The sequence below is a fragment of the Acomys minous genome (genome assembly GCF_964271855.1).
Source record: "Acomys minous genome assembly, chromosome: 7".
In the NCBI taxonomy this organism is placed as follows: domain Eukaryota; kingdom Metazoa; phylum Chordata; class Mammalia; order Rodentia; family Muridae; genus Acomys; species Acomys minous.
In genome coordinates, this window is record NC_140488.1 from 23,354,216 (window position 1) to 23,371,107 (window position 16,892).

The 16,892-nt window shown below is 40.0% G+C and overlaps 1 protein-coding gene across 1 annotated transcript; it reads left to right on the forward strand.

Moving 5' to 3' along the window:
* Nucleotides 1–2,039: 2,039 nt before the first annotated feature.
* On the forward strand, nucleotides 2,040–15,376 carry RAP2C (RAP2C, member of RAS oncogene family). The gene is made up of 3 exons (XM_084790405.1): nucleotides 2,040–2,313; nucleotides 4,700–5,013; nucleotides 12,921–15,376. The coding sequence occupies exons 1-2, from the start codon at nucleotides 2,041–2,043 to the stop codon at nucleotides 4,976–4,978; spliced, it is 552 nt and encodes a 183-aa protein (XP_084646531.1). The 5' UTR covers nucleotide 2,040; the 3' UTR covers nucleotides 4,979–5,013; nucleotides 12,921–15,376.
* The last annotated feature ends 1,516 nt before the right edge of the window (nucleotides 15,377–16,892 follow it).

Sequence of the window (16,892 nt, forward strand, 5' to 3'; positions counted from 1 at the left end):
TGGGGAATGCTGACCAGGGACAGTGGGAATTCACACTTCTGCGATTCGTCTATTTTCTAATGCCTAACACCTTGGATTGGGTAATACATCTCTTTATGTAGCTTGGTCATTAGGGATTACAAATCAGGAAATGTGGAGTCACTTTAACTAGGTTGGCCAGGTTTCTGAGTGTGCTCGCGTAAAGAAGGAGGGGAAAAGCCCAAACTACTGCCCAGCCTTGTGGATCTGACACGAAGTTTACAAATAGAAAGTTAGCAGTAACAATTTTCTCTATTTCTAAAAATAGATCTTAGTTTAACACTAGAGTTATTATTTGCTTTTGCATTTCAAGGCTATGAAAGATATCCTTTAAAACAAAGCTGCACTGTGGAACAGCCAGCCGGGCAACTCATTACACATGCAGATGATAAAAAGATTAAATGAAATTATTCCACAAGCCTAACCATTTGCAATCAACTTCCTTGAATATTGGTTACCATTTCTGCTGTGGAGTGGTTGGAGTAGGAACAAAACGGAATAGCCCTCTATAAAGTTTATTAGTAATGCTGATCCCTTTAAGCCTTGTGATTTTTTAAAAAAGAGTTCCTATTTGCTGAGGGAGGTGAGGCAGATGTGTCGATTGATAAAATACAGAGTGTCATATACGACTAAAACACTATCTTAAAAATGAGAGAGCCCAGACTAACTCTAAGAAGGGTCGTTTGCATATCTTGCCCAGGAAAGAAATAGCAGCAAAGAGAATCAACTTCCTAAACTGTTTTATTTTCCTAGCAACTTGCAGCCTAGGGATGTTTGGTGTTTTCTCAGTTGCTAGATTATTGGCTGGAGGTCTCGCAAGGGCCAAGGAGAGAAGCAAGTCCTCAGACACAGCTGGTGGACACCTAGAAGCTTAGAGGGGCTTCGGCCTCGGCCGGCCAGGAGTGGAGGAAATCGGCCAACCACTACTAGTGTGAAAGCACGGGAGCCAGCCTTTTCCCCGAAGCGCCCTTTCTCAAGGCCATTGCCCCGACCTGTAACCTTGCCTAGCCGCTTGGATCGCTCAGCAGGGCGCGGCCCAAGCGCCACCCGGCTCGCCCCGAAGAAGAGGTGGGACTTTCCCCACCGGAAGTGAACGCGTCCAGTCTCGGGGAATTGGGGCACCTCAGCCAGTGTGTCAGGGAAACCCTTCCGGGTTTATGCTGGGGGTGGGGGGTGGGGGGTGGGTGAGGAAAAAAAAAAAAGAGGTGGGTTCCATTGGAGTCCCTGCCGCCGCCGCCGCCGCCGCCGCCGCCGCCGCCACCACTGCTGCCGGACGGACGGTCCCCGCCCCTTTCCCGTCCGCTAAGCAGCAAAGCCACGGCGGCCCGGTGGCCATGGCCTTGGCTTAACAGAGCCTCCGGGGCGGTTGGGCGAGTGTGGACTGCAGGGTAAGCAGCGGCGGCTGCGGCGGCGGCAGCCCGAGGGAAGGAGGCGGCAGAGGTGGCGGCTTTGGGCGCCAGCGTGGAGGTCAGGCGGCTGCTAACGTGTGCTCCCTGTCCTTCCCCCTCGTTACAGGCCAGACGACCCCCGCGGGGACCGGGGGCCCAGAGACCCCGCCCCGGCGGCAGTGAGCGCGGCGGGGCCCTGAGGCCTTGGGCCGGGCCGGCAGCGGCGCCAGCAGGAAGCGGGGTCCCGGGGCCCCTTTGTGTGCAGGGCGGGGGAGGGGTGGCCGGCAGTCCCCGGCCGCGAGGCCCCCGCCCCTTCCCGCGTGGGGGAGTGTGGCCGCTCCCCACCCTCGCTTGGCCGCGGGCAGGAGCTTCCTCCTCCCCACGCCCCCCGGGCCGGCCTTGGGTTCCTATAGGAAGGGCATTACCATCCCATCCCCACCCACCCGACACTTGGCTCTTTCCCCTCCCCCTCCTGTAACTTCCTCCTCGTCCCCGGTTGGGCCCTCCGCTTCTCTGCACTCTCCTCCCCAGTTCGCACATTTCCGCCCACCTTCCGCCTCGCCTTGCCGCAGCGCTGCTAGCGGGGTGTTATTTTTTCCCCCCCTTGGGTAAGGAGTTGGTGAAGGTGAGACTCATGAGGGAATACAAGGTAGTGGTGTTAGGGAGCGGAGGGGTTGGCAAATCTGCCCTCACTGTGCAGTTTGTCACTGGGACTTTCATTGAGAAATATGACCCCACCATTGAAGATTTCTACCGCAAAGAGATCGAAGTGGACTCTTCCCCCTCAGTACTGGAAATTCTGGACACCGCAGGAACCGAGCAGTTCGCCTCCATGAGAGATCTGTACATCAAAAACGGCCAAGGATTCATCCTGGTGTATAGTTTGGTTAATCAACAGTCGTTTCAGGTAATCGAACCTAGTCTGGTAATTTCTTCGAAGGGGGTGTGGTAATCCTACTTGTACTTCTGATTTGCTTGAGCCGTGCGTTAATGAGTGTAGCTTTTGAAAGTTTGCCATGGCATGGAAAAAAAGCACTGGCTTGTTTCTGTAGAGAGTGCTAAAGTAACAGGCATCGGCAAATATTTTTAAAGTTATTTTTAAGGAAAAGAAAAAGTGAAAACGAAATAGATCTGCCTGAGTATTTATAGCCTTATGGTATAATGTGAAGTGAAGTTACAATACTCAGTTCAACAAGTATCGACGAAGGTGCTCAACAGAACATTTCGTGGAGAAGCTGTTGGAAGTCCATTATCTCTAACACACTGGAGAAAACCGGTGTGCTTGCTTTTCCTTCCTCCCCTTTTTCTGTTCACTCCTAAATTCCACAGCTGGAATCCTAAATCTCGGTGCTTCAAAATGAGTGCAAGTCCTGTTTTCTTTGCGTTTTACTTCGGGGAATGCAGCCGAAAGGGAAGTTACTCATCTAAAAGACTAGTACCTGGGATTCCTAACCAACAGAAAGCAAGAATGACCCTTTTTCTCTGTTGATCTATATCGTTTCTGCCTTCGTAGCCTATACTTAACAGAAAGTTTGTGGGGCTGGGAGTGCGTGCAGCTTTCTTATCTCAGTGGGGTAGCCAACCTGGATTTGGTCCAGTTGCTTCAGAAAATCCGGTCAGTTCTTCACTGGGAAACAGACTGAAGTTGATGTTATTTTAAGAGATGCACTAATTGTGGCTATTTATTCCTTGAAAATAAATGACCTTATATTGACCCATTATATTGACCTCCATTGATTTAGGAAACGGATTTTTTTTCTGCATTTAAAGGTATGCACTTAATGTTGCTTACTTAAGAAATCTTAAGTGCCTTAGCCAGAGCAGTGTGCTAGTTTCACATTCTTTAGGAGTTCAAGCTAAAGTGCTATACAGGAAGTGTTGAAGTTACAGTACTATATAGGAGGAGTTGGAGTTAAGTACTATATAGGAATTTTTTCAGTAACTAATACAATAACTTGAAGAATTTCTTTGTAAAGAGTGTACATTCTGGGTAAATGAATGTGAAGTATATTTTAGGTAGAGTCACTTTCCAAACGAAAGTACCATAAAAGCATTTTCCACAGACAGTGCTAAGGATTATTAGACAGGTATTTTCTTTCTAAGGGGTCTTCGAAAGATTTGTTTTTGTATCAGCACGACCCTCCTGATCTTCTCAAGGGAGAGTTTCATAAACTTTCCACTGTGTCCTTTTCTGTTCTAGACACAATATGAAATATGAGACCATGTGGCATCACTTCAGCACAGGCTCAGATTCTTTTGAGGCAAAAGTTGGTATTCTTAGCTAAACTTTTTCCCTAAAGAAACCCATAAAAGCAGCTTGACAATTCAGGGAAGACTGAATTGGTAGATCTGACCTGTGTGTGGATGTTCTGTTTACTGTAATTACTCAAATACATGTTTATATTTAAGGCAACTCTTTTAAGTTACAAAACTCAAATAATAGGCAGTGCTGGGCCTAAGCCTATCAGAGTCCATGGATACAATTCTCTCCAAAAATTGATGTTACCGAGAAGTAGCTAATACTCTGGTCTTTGGTAGTTAACTACAGTTACTTAAAAACAATGCATGTGTAAAAAAAAAACCCCAAAACAAACAAACAAACAAACAAAAAAACAGTAGGAAAGCAAACATGGGAGGAGAAATGAATGACTTCTCACCCAGACTCCAGATGCATTGTCCTTCTAGGGATGAGTTCACTGTTACCACAGTTGTTTGTTATTACAGGCTAAACACTTAGTGACCAATTTTAAATGAAATAGTTAATGTGTGTGCATCTGTTTTTAAACTGGGTTTCTAAACATTACAAAGTGCTTTTGTTTTCGGGGTGTTTTTTTCTCTCCCTCTCTTTTGGTTCCTCTTGAAAACACTTTCTCTTAAGTCCTTATTGCCAAATGACGTGCTGCAATCCTGTGCTGGGATAACAGGTGTTACAAGGAATGATGACAAGTAGGCAGGGTTAGGGAGCTGGCCAAACATCTGTATGTACAAATCGATTAATCATATTTAAGAACGTGATTTTTTTTAGTGGGAAAAGACTGAGGGTGGGGGTGGTTAGAGGTGTTTTAAGGTTAGTGTGCAATTTATGTTTTACATTCCCCATACAAAACCACAGCTAGTGCCTGTGGATCCTACCTAGTACTTCCTTCACTGGGGGAAAATGACATTGTTGTCTTTAGTTTGGTAAGTGAGCTGAGCTCACCCACCAAGAAATGTGTTTTGTGACATTGTAACCCATCAGCTGTGGCAGTGCAAACATGTAATTTTGTTCTTTCCTTTTGTGCTTGCTTGACTAGGATATCAAGCCAATGCGAGATCAGATTGTGAGAGTGAAGAGATATGAAAAAGTTCCACTAATCCTAGTAGGAAACAAAGTGGATCTGGAACCGGAGAGAGAGGTGATGTCTTCCGAAGGCAGAGCGCTGGCTCAAGAATGGGGCTGTCCGTTCATGGAAACATCAGCAAAAAGTAAATCAATGGTGGATGAACTTTTTGCTGAGATCGTCAGGCAAATGAACTATTCATCGCTGCCCGAGAAGCAAGATCAGTGTTGTACAACTTGTGTTGTCCAGTAAAGAAAGCAAACCTCAATCATGGCCATACCGAGCAGGTTAGTTGGTGGAAGTGTATGGACCAGGTGGTCTCTTGCTTATCATATATAATACAAACAAGCAGCTGGTTAATAGTAATACACTCATACATTTGATGCCACCTTAAATTTCTGTATTTTTAAGATAACATTTTTCCTCAGCATAAAACCATCATCGTTCAATGCAGAAAACTATTTTAAAATGCAGAGAAGCAGAACAAAGGTAAGACAGCGTGTGTACCACCGTTGATGAGACGCACATTTGTAAGGAGTGACTTTCCAGTTTTCCTTCGCAGCCTTCCTTGATATCATTGGGAAGGGCTGATTCATACCATAGTACATCTTTCCCCAGCTTTCCAATCTTAGTGTCCAAGATGCACAGGACAGCATTCAAAAGTAATTTCACAAGATGATGAATAATTTTCTGGTGTTTTTAAAACTTAAGATTCTGGGGAAGAGAGCCACTATAATTGAAAGCACCCATTTTCTAATCAGCCAAGTACTTGATTTAACAGAATGATTATTTAATCAAGTTCATCTGTACTTGTGGAACCTAAGTGACCTCTGGTAGTAACAAAGAACCTTCATTTCATTCTGAATACATATGTGATGACATGAAGATCTGTTTAAATCATCTGTGATGTCAGGAGAAACCATCCTGAGAGCAGGGCTCATTTCTACTTGGTTAACAAGTCACAGAATTCAGAACAATAACAGGCCTTCACACTTTATGTCAAATCATACTTTTTATTAATTCATTCATTTTACATCTCAATTGTTATTCCATCCCTTGTATCCTCCCATTCCTCCCTCCCTCCCATTTTCCCCTTATTCCCCTGCCCTATGACTGTGACTGAGGGGGACCTCCTCCCCCTTTATATGCTCATAGGGTATCAAGTCTCTTCTTGGTAGCCTGCTATCCTTCCTCTGACTGCCACCAGGTCTCCCCATCCAGGGGACGTGGTCAACATAATATGTTTTTTTTAAATGAGCTTTGGAGAAATAAGGTTATGTAAAAGTTTATTGAGCATTTAAGATGAGATGATTGTACACATATCTTGTCTTTTCAGCTGGATTGTAATCGGTAAATAGTCTCAGAGTAGAACTTAGATAATCATAGAAACAACCAGCACTGTGGACGATTAAGAAAACCACAGTAAATGCCATACTGGCAAGAAAGTATCAGGATGAATGTGACCCTTCTGAGCCAGGGTTGACCTCCAGTCTGGAAGCAGCTTTGCACATGACAAGTGGCATTACAGATTGCAGCCATGATTCCTAATCAAAGGTCTGGTTTTACTTGTGCTGCCTGGAGAAAGAACTCATAGTCCCTACTTTACCCTTTTACACAGGATTCTTGTCAGGTAGTGTCCTCTTTGAAAATGAAGGATGACAGCAGGGCCTTATTCAAAATGCTTTCACTCATCAGCCTTTACCATCCAGGAACATTGATGAAAATTCATTTCTCATGTCTAGCTACATCTGCTATTGCCTAGAGTCATGTTGGGACTGTAGTCTAGTTTATGTCTTACTGATAGTGTCATGCACACAGTGTAGTTTTTAAGGTGTAGATATGTAGGTGACTGAGTCTTACGTTCTTGATTCCATAATTTGTTTTTTAAATTGTAAACCAGCTTCAGGTTTGAACAAGTTCTGTATGGTGATCACATCTTTACCATTAAGTTCTGATTTTCTCACACTGTTAATTGAGCAGATGACAAATACATGTGCGTTGTTTGAGTTTTATCATCCTTATACAAGTTAACCGAACCCCATAAAATGTTCTTCCTGTCATTAATGTAGAAAAGGAGGCTAGAAGCAAAATTGGTCTCATACACACAGAGGGTCAATTGTTACCACTGTTGGATAGTTTCTACAGCCATCTTTAGATCTTTTTTTTTATTATAAATGTTATCTGAGTTTGTTTCATTTTATATGCTCTCATGATCTCAGTTTTTCCATTACTTACAGGGGATGTATGTATACATGGGACTGATGAAAAATATCAAGCCAACTACATTTTTTGCATATTGTTGATTAACATGCTAAACTCAGATGTTATTAATACCAGTAATTACACATTTTTATTAAGTGACTTTGTAACAATGTGTAACTTTCTGCCTGATTTTTTTTTTGTTCTTGTAAGCAGAGCACATGGCTAAAGGTGTGGCCCCCTTGAAATAAAACACTTAATCAGCTTGATTTCTGAAGGATCTTTTAGAACATAGTGCATACTAACCCCAAATCAGATGGAGCTGATAGGTATGTGGGCCTGTAACCTGAGGCTAGTGGAGTTTGTGGTTGTTTTTCCTCACTGTTACCTCAACAAGTATGTGATGGATTGTGAGTTGCTGTGAGTCGTGGATCCCTGAAGGCTGTCAGTTCCAGATCTAAACTGACGATCAAACTTTTGACTAGTAAAGGTGACTTGAGAAGTGTTTGTCAGTCATCTTAGAAAAGGCCTTTATTAGAAATAGTAGTACTTAAGACAGAAAGACAGTGGTTGCTTCTGACCACTGGCTGTGTTTAACTGAGAGGGGACATTTATTAGTGCTCTAAGAATGGCTCCTGATAGTTCCTCACATTTATTTCCTAACACCCTTTAATTTGGGTCACTAGTCTGTTGCCTAACACCTGCTTCAGGGCCTGGCTCCCAGGATTGTTTCTTCCCCTTTTACCCTCCCACTTGCAGTCATCTTATTGTAAATTAGGAAGTATAGCAGATTCTTTAGACTCAGCTGCCATCCTGATTTCTTTACTGACCACACAGTGGCTTCTAGCAAGCACAAGTGCCTTGTAGAACTGTTTGACTGGGCAGCAGCCACAGTTACATAAAAACCTAGCTCAGTGGTCTACCCCTTGTTTTACTCCCTAAGTCAGTAGCTTCTCCGTCTGGTATATTAGTTCAGTTGACAGTGTACTCCTTGGTATAATGTTATTGAGAAGGATGACTGTTTTCTTAATAACATACTATACAAGAAGAAAATCAGAGCAGTGTGGGGATTGAGGGGAAGGAGAAAGCAGAAATTCTCAGTCCTCTGGGCTTTTGTTGTTGAGGGCTATTTAGGACCATCAAATATTGAGCAGCATCAGTGGCAGTATCCAGTAGATATGATACTATGCTCCAACCCTCTCCTTTTGACAAAACATATTATTTCTAGAAATTACCAAATACCCCTGTGGGCGTGGGGGTGGAACAAGCCCTGGTTGAGAGCCAGCTAGCTTAAGCAGCATGGGAAGAGGAGCATTTGAGTCAGGCCTTGAAACATGAGTATGCTGCAGGGGGTGGAAGGTGGTTTTTTTCATCCTAAAAAAAAAAGGACTTTGAAGAAACATAATAAAGCCCTTGAATATTCTGTCCATTTCCCAAAAAGCAGGGCGATGTTCATTAAAGTTTCCTTTACATGATAATTTGGTTTAACCTTTTGGCAGGTAGAATCTTTAAAAATGATGTTTAAGGCGTTCCTGTGTGTCAGTCCAGCATTGGGGAATGCTATAAGGAGAGCATTTTATTCAAGAGGGAAAGGTGTTCTATACTGTGGCCTGAAGGTCTGCAAAATATTCTAACATTTTCATCAGCATGTTATGGAACAGGTTCTCCCAAGTAGAGTAAATGGTGCATAAGAGTACCAAACACCAGGGAGCAAATGACAGAACAAAGATCATTGTTTGTCAGCCCCAGTTCATTATGTATGTCAGCCTGAAGAAAAAGGAGATTCTCCATTCAAGACCAGCACGTCATTTCACGTGCAGCAGAATGCCTGGGATTGTAACAAAAGGCCCTGGAAAGCTAAACCATCTATGAATGGGATTTTATTCTAGCTGGACATACTATTTCTTTAATGGAGTAGGGGTGGATTAAATTTTCAAGGTTTTTCATATAAATGTGGATTGAACAAGTTCTTAGTCTTTTTCCTCCACTAAATATGATAGTTCAGCAAATGTGCTACGAAAGTCTTGAAGATTAAATCACACTACGTACCATAAAATGCTGGCATTTTCCAATCGAGTTAAATATGACTTGTTTGAGTAGAAGCCTGAGGTGGATTTCTGTCACGGAAAGTGCAATGGTATTAGGGACATCTTTCTTTCCTCAGCCACTTTCAGTAGGGAGCAGTCCTCTGTTCATCCTTGTGTGTCGGAGAAGAGAGGATTTGAATTGTGGAGAAGCATGCTTTGCAGCAGAAAACCCTGAGGTTTTCTAGCAGACCTGGAGTGCAACGGATGGACAGAGCTGCTTGCCTTCCCTGACACCCTTAATTCTTCTGTGATACCCCACAAGGTTCTCAGTTTGATACTTCAGAGTAGATGGGGTACCCGAAGAGACTGGCACTGGGAGGGGAAGTGTCTTATTAGAAAGACCCTGTCTATATGGTCCCTCTTTTAATTCCTAGTGGTTACTCTAACCTCAAGATTGGGCTTTGATTGTAGAATGAAATGTATGGGAGCCATTCAGTTTTACTCCATTACCTCTCTGGCTTAGAATGAGCCATCAGTCGAATTAACAAAAATTGCATCATGGAGTTGGAGAACTGCCACCTAGGAAGTGTCCTAGCCTTACTACTGGAACAATTCTCATCACAAGATTACTTCTCAGTGGAGTTGTACAGTTTAGAAGATAATGTGACTAAGAAAAATTGAAGTCCTGTCAGTTGTTGGAAAATATATCCACTCAAAACCATTTGCACAGATTCCTTGGATTAGCCACAGTATTGGGAATATTGCTTTCAGGAAGAACTACTGATAGTTGTGGGGACAGTACTTTATTTTGTCTGATTCAAAGTTAGCAGTTGGCCTCACATTACCACCACTGGGCATGGTAACAATATTTGAGATAATAGAATTGAACACATCATATTAAATATTTGACAATAAGAAAATGATTTAAGTCCTTCCCTTTGACTCTTGGTTCATCGTACACACCATATCTATATGCGTTCAGGATGTGTGCTTCCCTTCCAGCATGGTTCCACCTCCATTGAAGACATTTATGACATGGATTCATCTTTTGCTGTCTGTGTTTAATGGGAGACAATTAGTACTTTTAATGATTTAGTCTTCCTAATCTAGTGCCAATAAGCTTCATGAAAATTATGGTAAAGAAACAACATAGGTAACAACAACAGAAAATTCCTACCTCTATCACATAACAGAGGTCTATCAGTAAAACTACTATTTACCACAAATATGAAACTCTCAAATAAAAATGTAAAGAGAATTTCATCTTTTAGGAATATTCCTTACTTAAATCTCTTGGTTTCAAATGTCTGAAACTAGAAAAAGGAAGAAAGAAAAAAGTAACTGTAGTTGCACATCTGTATTTGCTTAAAAGATTACAATTATGGTTGTAAATACCATTGTGTTTAAAACTGTAAAGGACATTTACACACTAAGCCCCCCATGAGCCTTTGTTAGCATCCTGGACATTCTGCTGCCTCATGAAAATGATGCGTTTTGTCCCGAGTCAAGAATCTCCTTTTTCTTCAGGCTGACACATAAATAATGATCTTTGTTCTTGTGTGTTCTGTGTTTGGTACTCTTGTGTACCAGTTTATTCGGCTTGGGAGATTCTTTCTCATTTATTGAGAGAAAGTTTGAACTGTTGCCTGCTTCTATTTTTACTCTCATAATTTTATTAGAAAAAATTAAACAAAATCAAAGACTTTTAGTGAGGGTGTGAATAGAAGCTGCCAGAATTAAGATTTTCTGGCTGGCTGGCAGCGTAAGTATTATCTTATGGTGTGTGGCACAGGAAAGCAGCAAGTCACAGTTTTGCAGTAAATGAGTGTGTCTCAGTGTGACAGTCTGAGAGTGAAAATGTGCTAATCTGAGTGGCTGCCTTTAAAGACTCTGGAATTTTTTTTTAAGTGAATGAGAGTGTTAATAAACTGAACATTTTGCTGTCACTGTAGAGCAAGAACATTTCCATTTTCCATCATGAATATTACTAATATGAGAGACACTGTCCTTTAGGCTTAATGAAAGAAGTTACTTCAGGATTTATTGCTGCAGAGAATTATAATTTATTGCTCTCTTGAAAACTGACCCTTATCACTTTGTTTAAAGGTATACTCCATGTTCATACTGTTGAGCATGACTCAAAGTTTATCTGTATGGCATGATTTCACTAGGGTATTAATCTTCAGGCATGTGGCTAGATGAAATGTTACTCACGGTTCTTTGGGTGGAAAGTGATATGTAACATTTATTTAATATCGGATTTGATTAGTAAGCTGGTTTGTGGTATGTAAATATTTTGTCATTTTGATGTTAAGAGTATTGAGTCATCACATTTTATATCTTCGATATGATGTTATAATCATATCTGAAAAGTTCAAGCTCTTGTATATTTATTTTGAAAACTACAAATTAGAATTTATGGTGCACTGTTTTAAATTAACTGGGGAGAAGTCTCATATATAAACAATCAAATACTATTTTAGTTTAAAAGATATATAAAGTCTAACTAAGCTTGAAAAGAAAGTCCCTATGTATGAATGTCCTTAGTGTAGATATTAAAGAATTTATAGTATGATCCTAGTGGTCTAAAGATCAGTAACATAGTAGGGAAATGAAAGCAATTCCTGACATTTATGAAGTACTTTCAGACATTACCTTAGACAATAGGGATAGCAACTCTGAGGGAAGTATTTCTCTTGCTATTTTAATGATGAGGAAATTGGACTTGCTCAAACTTAACCCATATTCTCATCTAATACTTAGCTCTCCACATGTAACACTTACTGTTAACAAGACAAAACTGTTGTGATAGTTTCTAAAGAGGAAGATTTTTGTAACAAGTTTAGTTGGCAGAATTTCAATAATGATGAAATTCTTTCAATAATGAAATTCTTTCAAAGTAATCATGTTTATGATACAGCTAATGAGAACACATTCTCTCAGGCTCTTTGAGCACTAATAGAAGTGTAGCTGTCAAATGAAATTAAAATTACATGTTTATAGACATTACTAGAGCTTGTGGAGATCTTACCCTGGCTTCACTTGGCACTCTTTCACAGTGGTTTTTCTTTTGTTTCTGGCTGTGTGCTAACTTTTTTATCTTCTACATTAAACAACAAACACTGTTTTGTTCCTCAAGGAGCCTATTGTAGACTTAGCACTGCTGAAGGAAATAATGTTTAAATGATAGATTTTTCTCTCCTAGTATCAAACGGAAGGCAGAAATCTGTCAGTTGTAAAGATGGAAACTGAGGGGTCTCTATTACAGGACAAGCTCTTGTGATTGTGAGGGTGCCCCTAAAAAGAGCAGATCAAAGTAGGGCATGGGACTTGCTGCATATCACCCTCCAGGTTTCAGTGTCTACACTCTGAGTCACACTGGATTCCCACAAAACAAAACTTTGGAATAACTAGTATACTAACAAGATAACCCATAATGAGCATTGACATCTACCACCACTTCCAATTATAATAGGAACAGATCCAATTCAAAGCAGAAGCACCGTTCACTCCCACTTCGGTATTGTAAGATCACTTTAATCAGTCCAAATATTTTAATATCACATATGTGTGAATAGGAAATGTCATAGTATTATAACGTAAGTAGTAACAAAATCACAGTGTATTCTATCCAGTTTATCTTTACTACACTTCTGCTTTTTGGTGACTTTGCTGGACCTGTACAGAAAATTACTTTGTTACTTAAACTGACGGAGTACACCCTAAGATCCCGTTACTAGTGACCTGCAGTATGCATGGATGCAACTATCTATCTGTCTGCCTATCTATCTATCTATCTATCTATCTATCTATCTATCTATCTAACTATCTATCTATCCATCCATCCATCCATCCATCCATCCATGTATATATGCATACATACATTTGGATCTGTCATCAGAGTTATTCCTTAATATTCTACTGTATATTTCTAAGTTTTCATGAAATGTCTTTGATCTTATTTGCAGATAAAACTCAGAGGAAATTTGCACAGATGCTGCTTTGGAGAACTTTACAACCTGGGTTGCAGAACTGAGCCTTGGTAAACCTGTCTCTATCACAGCATGTTGCCATACATCTAATGAAGTGCATAAGGTCTTTGGCCCTCAAGATCCAAGGACCTTAACAGTAATGCTTAGCACGTTTACCATACATTTAAAATTTGTTCTTTATCAATTTGTCCTTTTATAGCTTTTTAAGTTCTTATGATGGCTAAGATGAAAGGGTTAATTTTAATGTTAGTTGATTTCTTTAATCAGTTTCTCAACTTGTATTTATTACTCAAACTCAGTATTACCTACTCAATGCCTTTTAAAAGAAAGATATAATGGAGAAAAAATTGAGCCTTAAACAAATGGTTACTTCTGTATATTACCTCGTACCAATGCTTCATCCTATTTGTAAAATCTTTCTCCTTTAAATGGTTGGTTAATACTTTGAGACTTTGTTTACGTGTGGCAGTGTTGTAAAAAGAAGCTAAAGATCACATTTTACCTGTATGGATGGAATATCCCTTTTCTTCAAGTGCAGTTTTTGTAATTACCAAGTTCTGCAAGTTACAGGTGATGTTGGGAATTAACAGTACAGCATTTACTTGAAGAGTTAAGTATCTGATCCCATTGGGCCTTCACATGTGTTAATCTCATTTGCAGCATTGAATTGCAGCAGTAACATTTTCCTTTCTGTGACGTTCTAAACTTAGTTATGACCTACTTAGCAATGCCTTTGAAAAGGGATATTGTGTCCATGGTAAATTAATTGTATACCTAAACAGAGATAGCTCAGCTTTGCCTGTCAGGCTTGCCATTGACATCTGGTAGACTTCTGCACATGGAAAATGGAATTCAAATAAAATTATGTATACTTCCTAGTTCTTAATATTTGTCTTTCTGAATAATAGTTTAAAGCAATATTTGTTAATGTTTTCTTGCACTATCATAACTGCTTTTTAGTTATTTTTCAAGAAGCATGTTCGTAGTAGAGACAAAATCTGTATAATAGGAGGGAGAGTAGTGCCATGTCTCTGGCTGTTTTGTCTTTTTTTCTTTTTGCAAATGTGCTTTCTAATAGCCATTGCCTTCCATGTTGTTTACCTAATCAGCACATTTTGTCTGAATACTTGAACATTTTACCAATAACGCAGGTATAGAAACAGAAAAAAAAAACTTACAATGAGTAATCTTTTGGTTCAGTTTTAACATCAGGACGATGAGTGCTTTTTCTAGCCGTTATTTTTCAGTTGTGTATGGTTGACAGTATTTGGTTCTTGGGTTTTTATTCAGTTTTATTTGTGTGCTTTTAATTTGCAGAAGTTAGTAACTGCAGCTCACCTACTGCACCAAAGTTCTCGATTTTAGGAGCCCAGCTTTAGTCATTTGAACATGCTTCTAAATGAAACAAAACCAAAACTATGCTTTTCATCTATAATAATAGCTCAATAACTTTGTCAAGAAAAGCTCTACTATATGCAGTGATGGTTTGTGGAAGGGTGTGGCAATTTTAAATTTGTATTGTGTGTGGTGTTCAAATAAAGTGATATCTACATTCATGTGATTTATTGGTCAGCATGGCCATTAATTAATGAGTAGAAAATGATTCAACTTTGATTTCCTTTTTTTAAATCGTGTTGCATTTGATTCCTGATCAAAGTGAGCTCTTGTCCTTAACTTGGGGGTTTGATGGTGAGAGTATGAGGGGAGAGGCAGCTGAGACATTTGGTCCTTATTTACAAACTGCTTGAAGCTAAGACATAGTTTGAGTTTGCACTTTATAGCCAAACACTCATTTCAGAGCAGCTTAAGTGGTTGTGGCTCATCACTGTTAGGTCCGTGAAATTCGAAAGGAATCAAATAATTCATGATGGCTTCAGTATTCTGCGGATTGATTTTTACACAGTATTTCTTTCCTATGGATATTCTTCTGTGCTTCCCTGCTTCGCCTTCCGTCACCTCTATCACAGTATTCATTGTCATTGACCTCAGCAGCAAATTTCACTTGGATTCACTTAGGATCACAGGAATCAGGGGAAAGTGATTTTAAAGGTGGTTTCTCCAGCACATTTTAAGAAAAGGGACCAAAAGTTATTTTAGCTTCCTCAATAGATTGCATGTTGCTTATTAGGATAAGAAATGAATATTAAATGCAATATATGTCTTGTCTTTATTATGGCATCTGTTTAGGAGTTGTTCAAATCACTGCAGTAGGGCTCTGCAAATAAAATCATGTAACCTATTATGGATCTAATGTACTGTAACTTTATCAGTGAACAGTAAAATCTCAAATAACAAGTACAAACATTGAACAATTACCTATGAAGATTTGTAAAAGTAAAATTTTTCCAATAGATTTCATTCTTGTCATTTTGTAAGACGACCCTGCAGTCCACCTGTTTGTAACTTTTTTAATAAAATAGATATCTGCATTACTGAGGCTCATCTCTTAATTATTTAATTATTGGTATACTGTTTCTTCTAGATTTGCTAACTTGTATTTTTCTTTAGCAGAAAGTCATTGTCTACATGATCATATAAGACATATTTAAATAGAAAATTTAAATTCTTTGACTTGTTTTCTTAGTTTCTGTTTTGACATTGTAGGGGGAATACTAAAATATACCCTAAATTATGATGCTTAATCAATTGGAGTAACTCAGAAATGATAAATAATGGATAAAAAGTACATATAATTTAGTCCCTATGCAAAAGTGGCCCAAACACAAATTTGTTGACTGGAAACTGTCTATGTATTAATCATTTCAGGCAGTAGTAAGTGGTGTAATTAAATTTTGATATATCAGATTAAGAAAATTCAAACACATTAAATTATCATTTTGCTTTTGGGGTGATTTCTAAAAATTTTAATTTAATTACTTTATTCAGATTACAGCTCAATTGTTATCCCATCACTTGTATCCTCCCATTCCTCCCTCCCTCCCGCTTTCACCCTGTTCCCCTCCCCTAGGTCTATGACCGAGGGGGATCTCCTGCCCCACAATATGGTCATAGGCTATCAAGTCTCATCTTGGTAGCCTGCTTATTCTTTCTTTGAGTGCCATCAGGCCTCCCCACCAAGCGGGAGTGGTCACATATGGAGCACCAGAGTTCATGTCAAAGTCAGTCCCTGCTCTCCACATAACTGGAGAATGTCCTGTCCGTTGGGTAGATCAGAGTAGGGGTTCGATGTTTAAGTCTTCACTTACCAGGAGATTGGGATAGATGTGAGGACATCCTACTGAGACTCTAGATAAGAGAAATATAGGAGATGGGAAAATAGAAGGACCCAGAGGGTCCTAGAAACCTACAAGAACATCGTGATGGGTGGATCGGTGCCCAGCGGGGTCTGCTCAAATTATTGCACTAACCAAGGGGTGATGTTTTTTGTTTTGTTTTTGCAATGCTTTGAATTGAACCCAGGGCCTTATACATGCTGAGCAAACTCAGCTGGATTACCATACTGTCTTATCCATTTGAAGTTTTTGCTGCTCAGTTAATTCATTTTCCAACTCAGTACTTTTAACTTGAACTAAGTGGGTGTTTTCTTACCTTACTTTTAAACTTAAGAACAACTTTTTAAATTGGACAGGCCTATGGACTCCAGTTGGGAATTTGGAAGGAATTAGCAGAGGTGTATGCCCAGTCACAACATATAGAAAGTGCCTTGTGTATTACTATTAATCTCTAGTCTTTTGTTGGGCTCCAGCGATCCCGTATATGCTGTATTAGATATGGTCCTCCCAGTCTAGCAGGATTTATCCAACTTTCTTTGCCCCAAGGAATAGAATCCCTTCATCCAGTAAGGCCCACATATCTAACCCAGAGAATAATAGGACGAGAATAGTGTGGTACAAGAAAGAGCTAAGGAAAAATAGCCAGGTGAGCCTGACGTAGCATCAGGTATCAGAAGGGAACTATATCCCAGATCATTACCTCCTTCATGAGGTC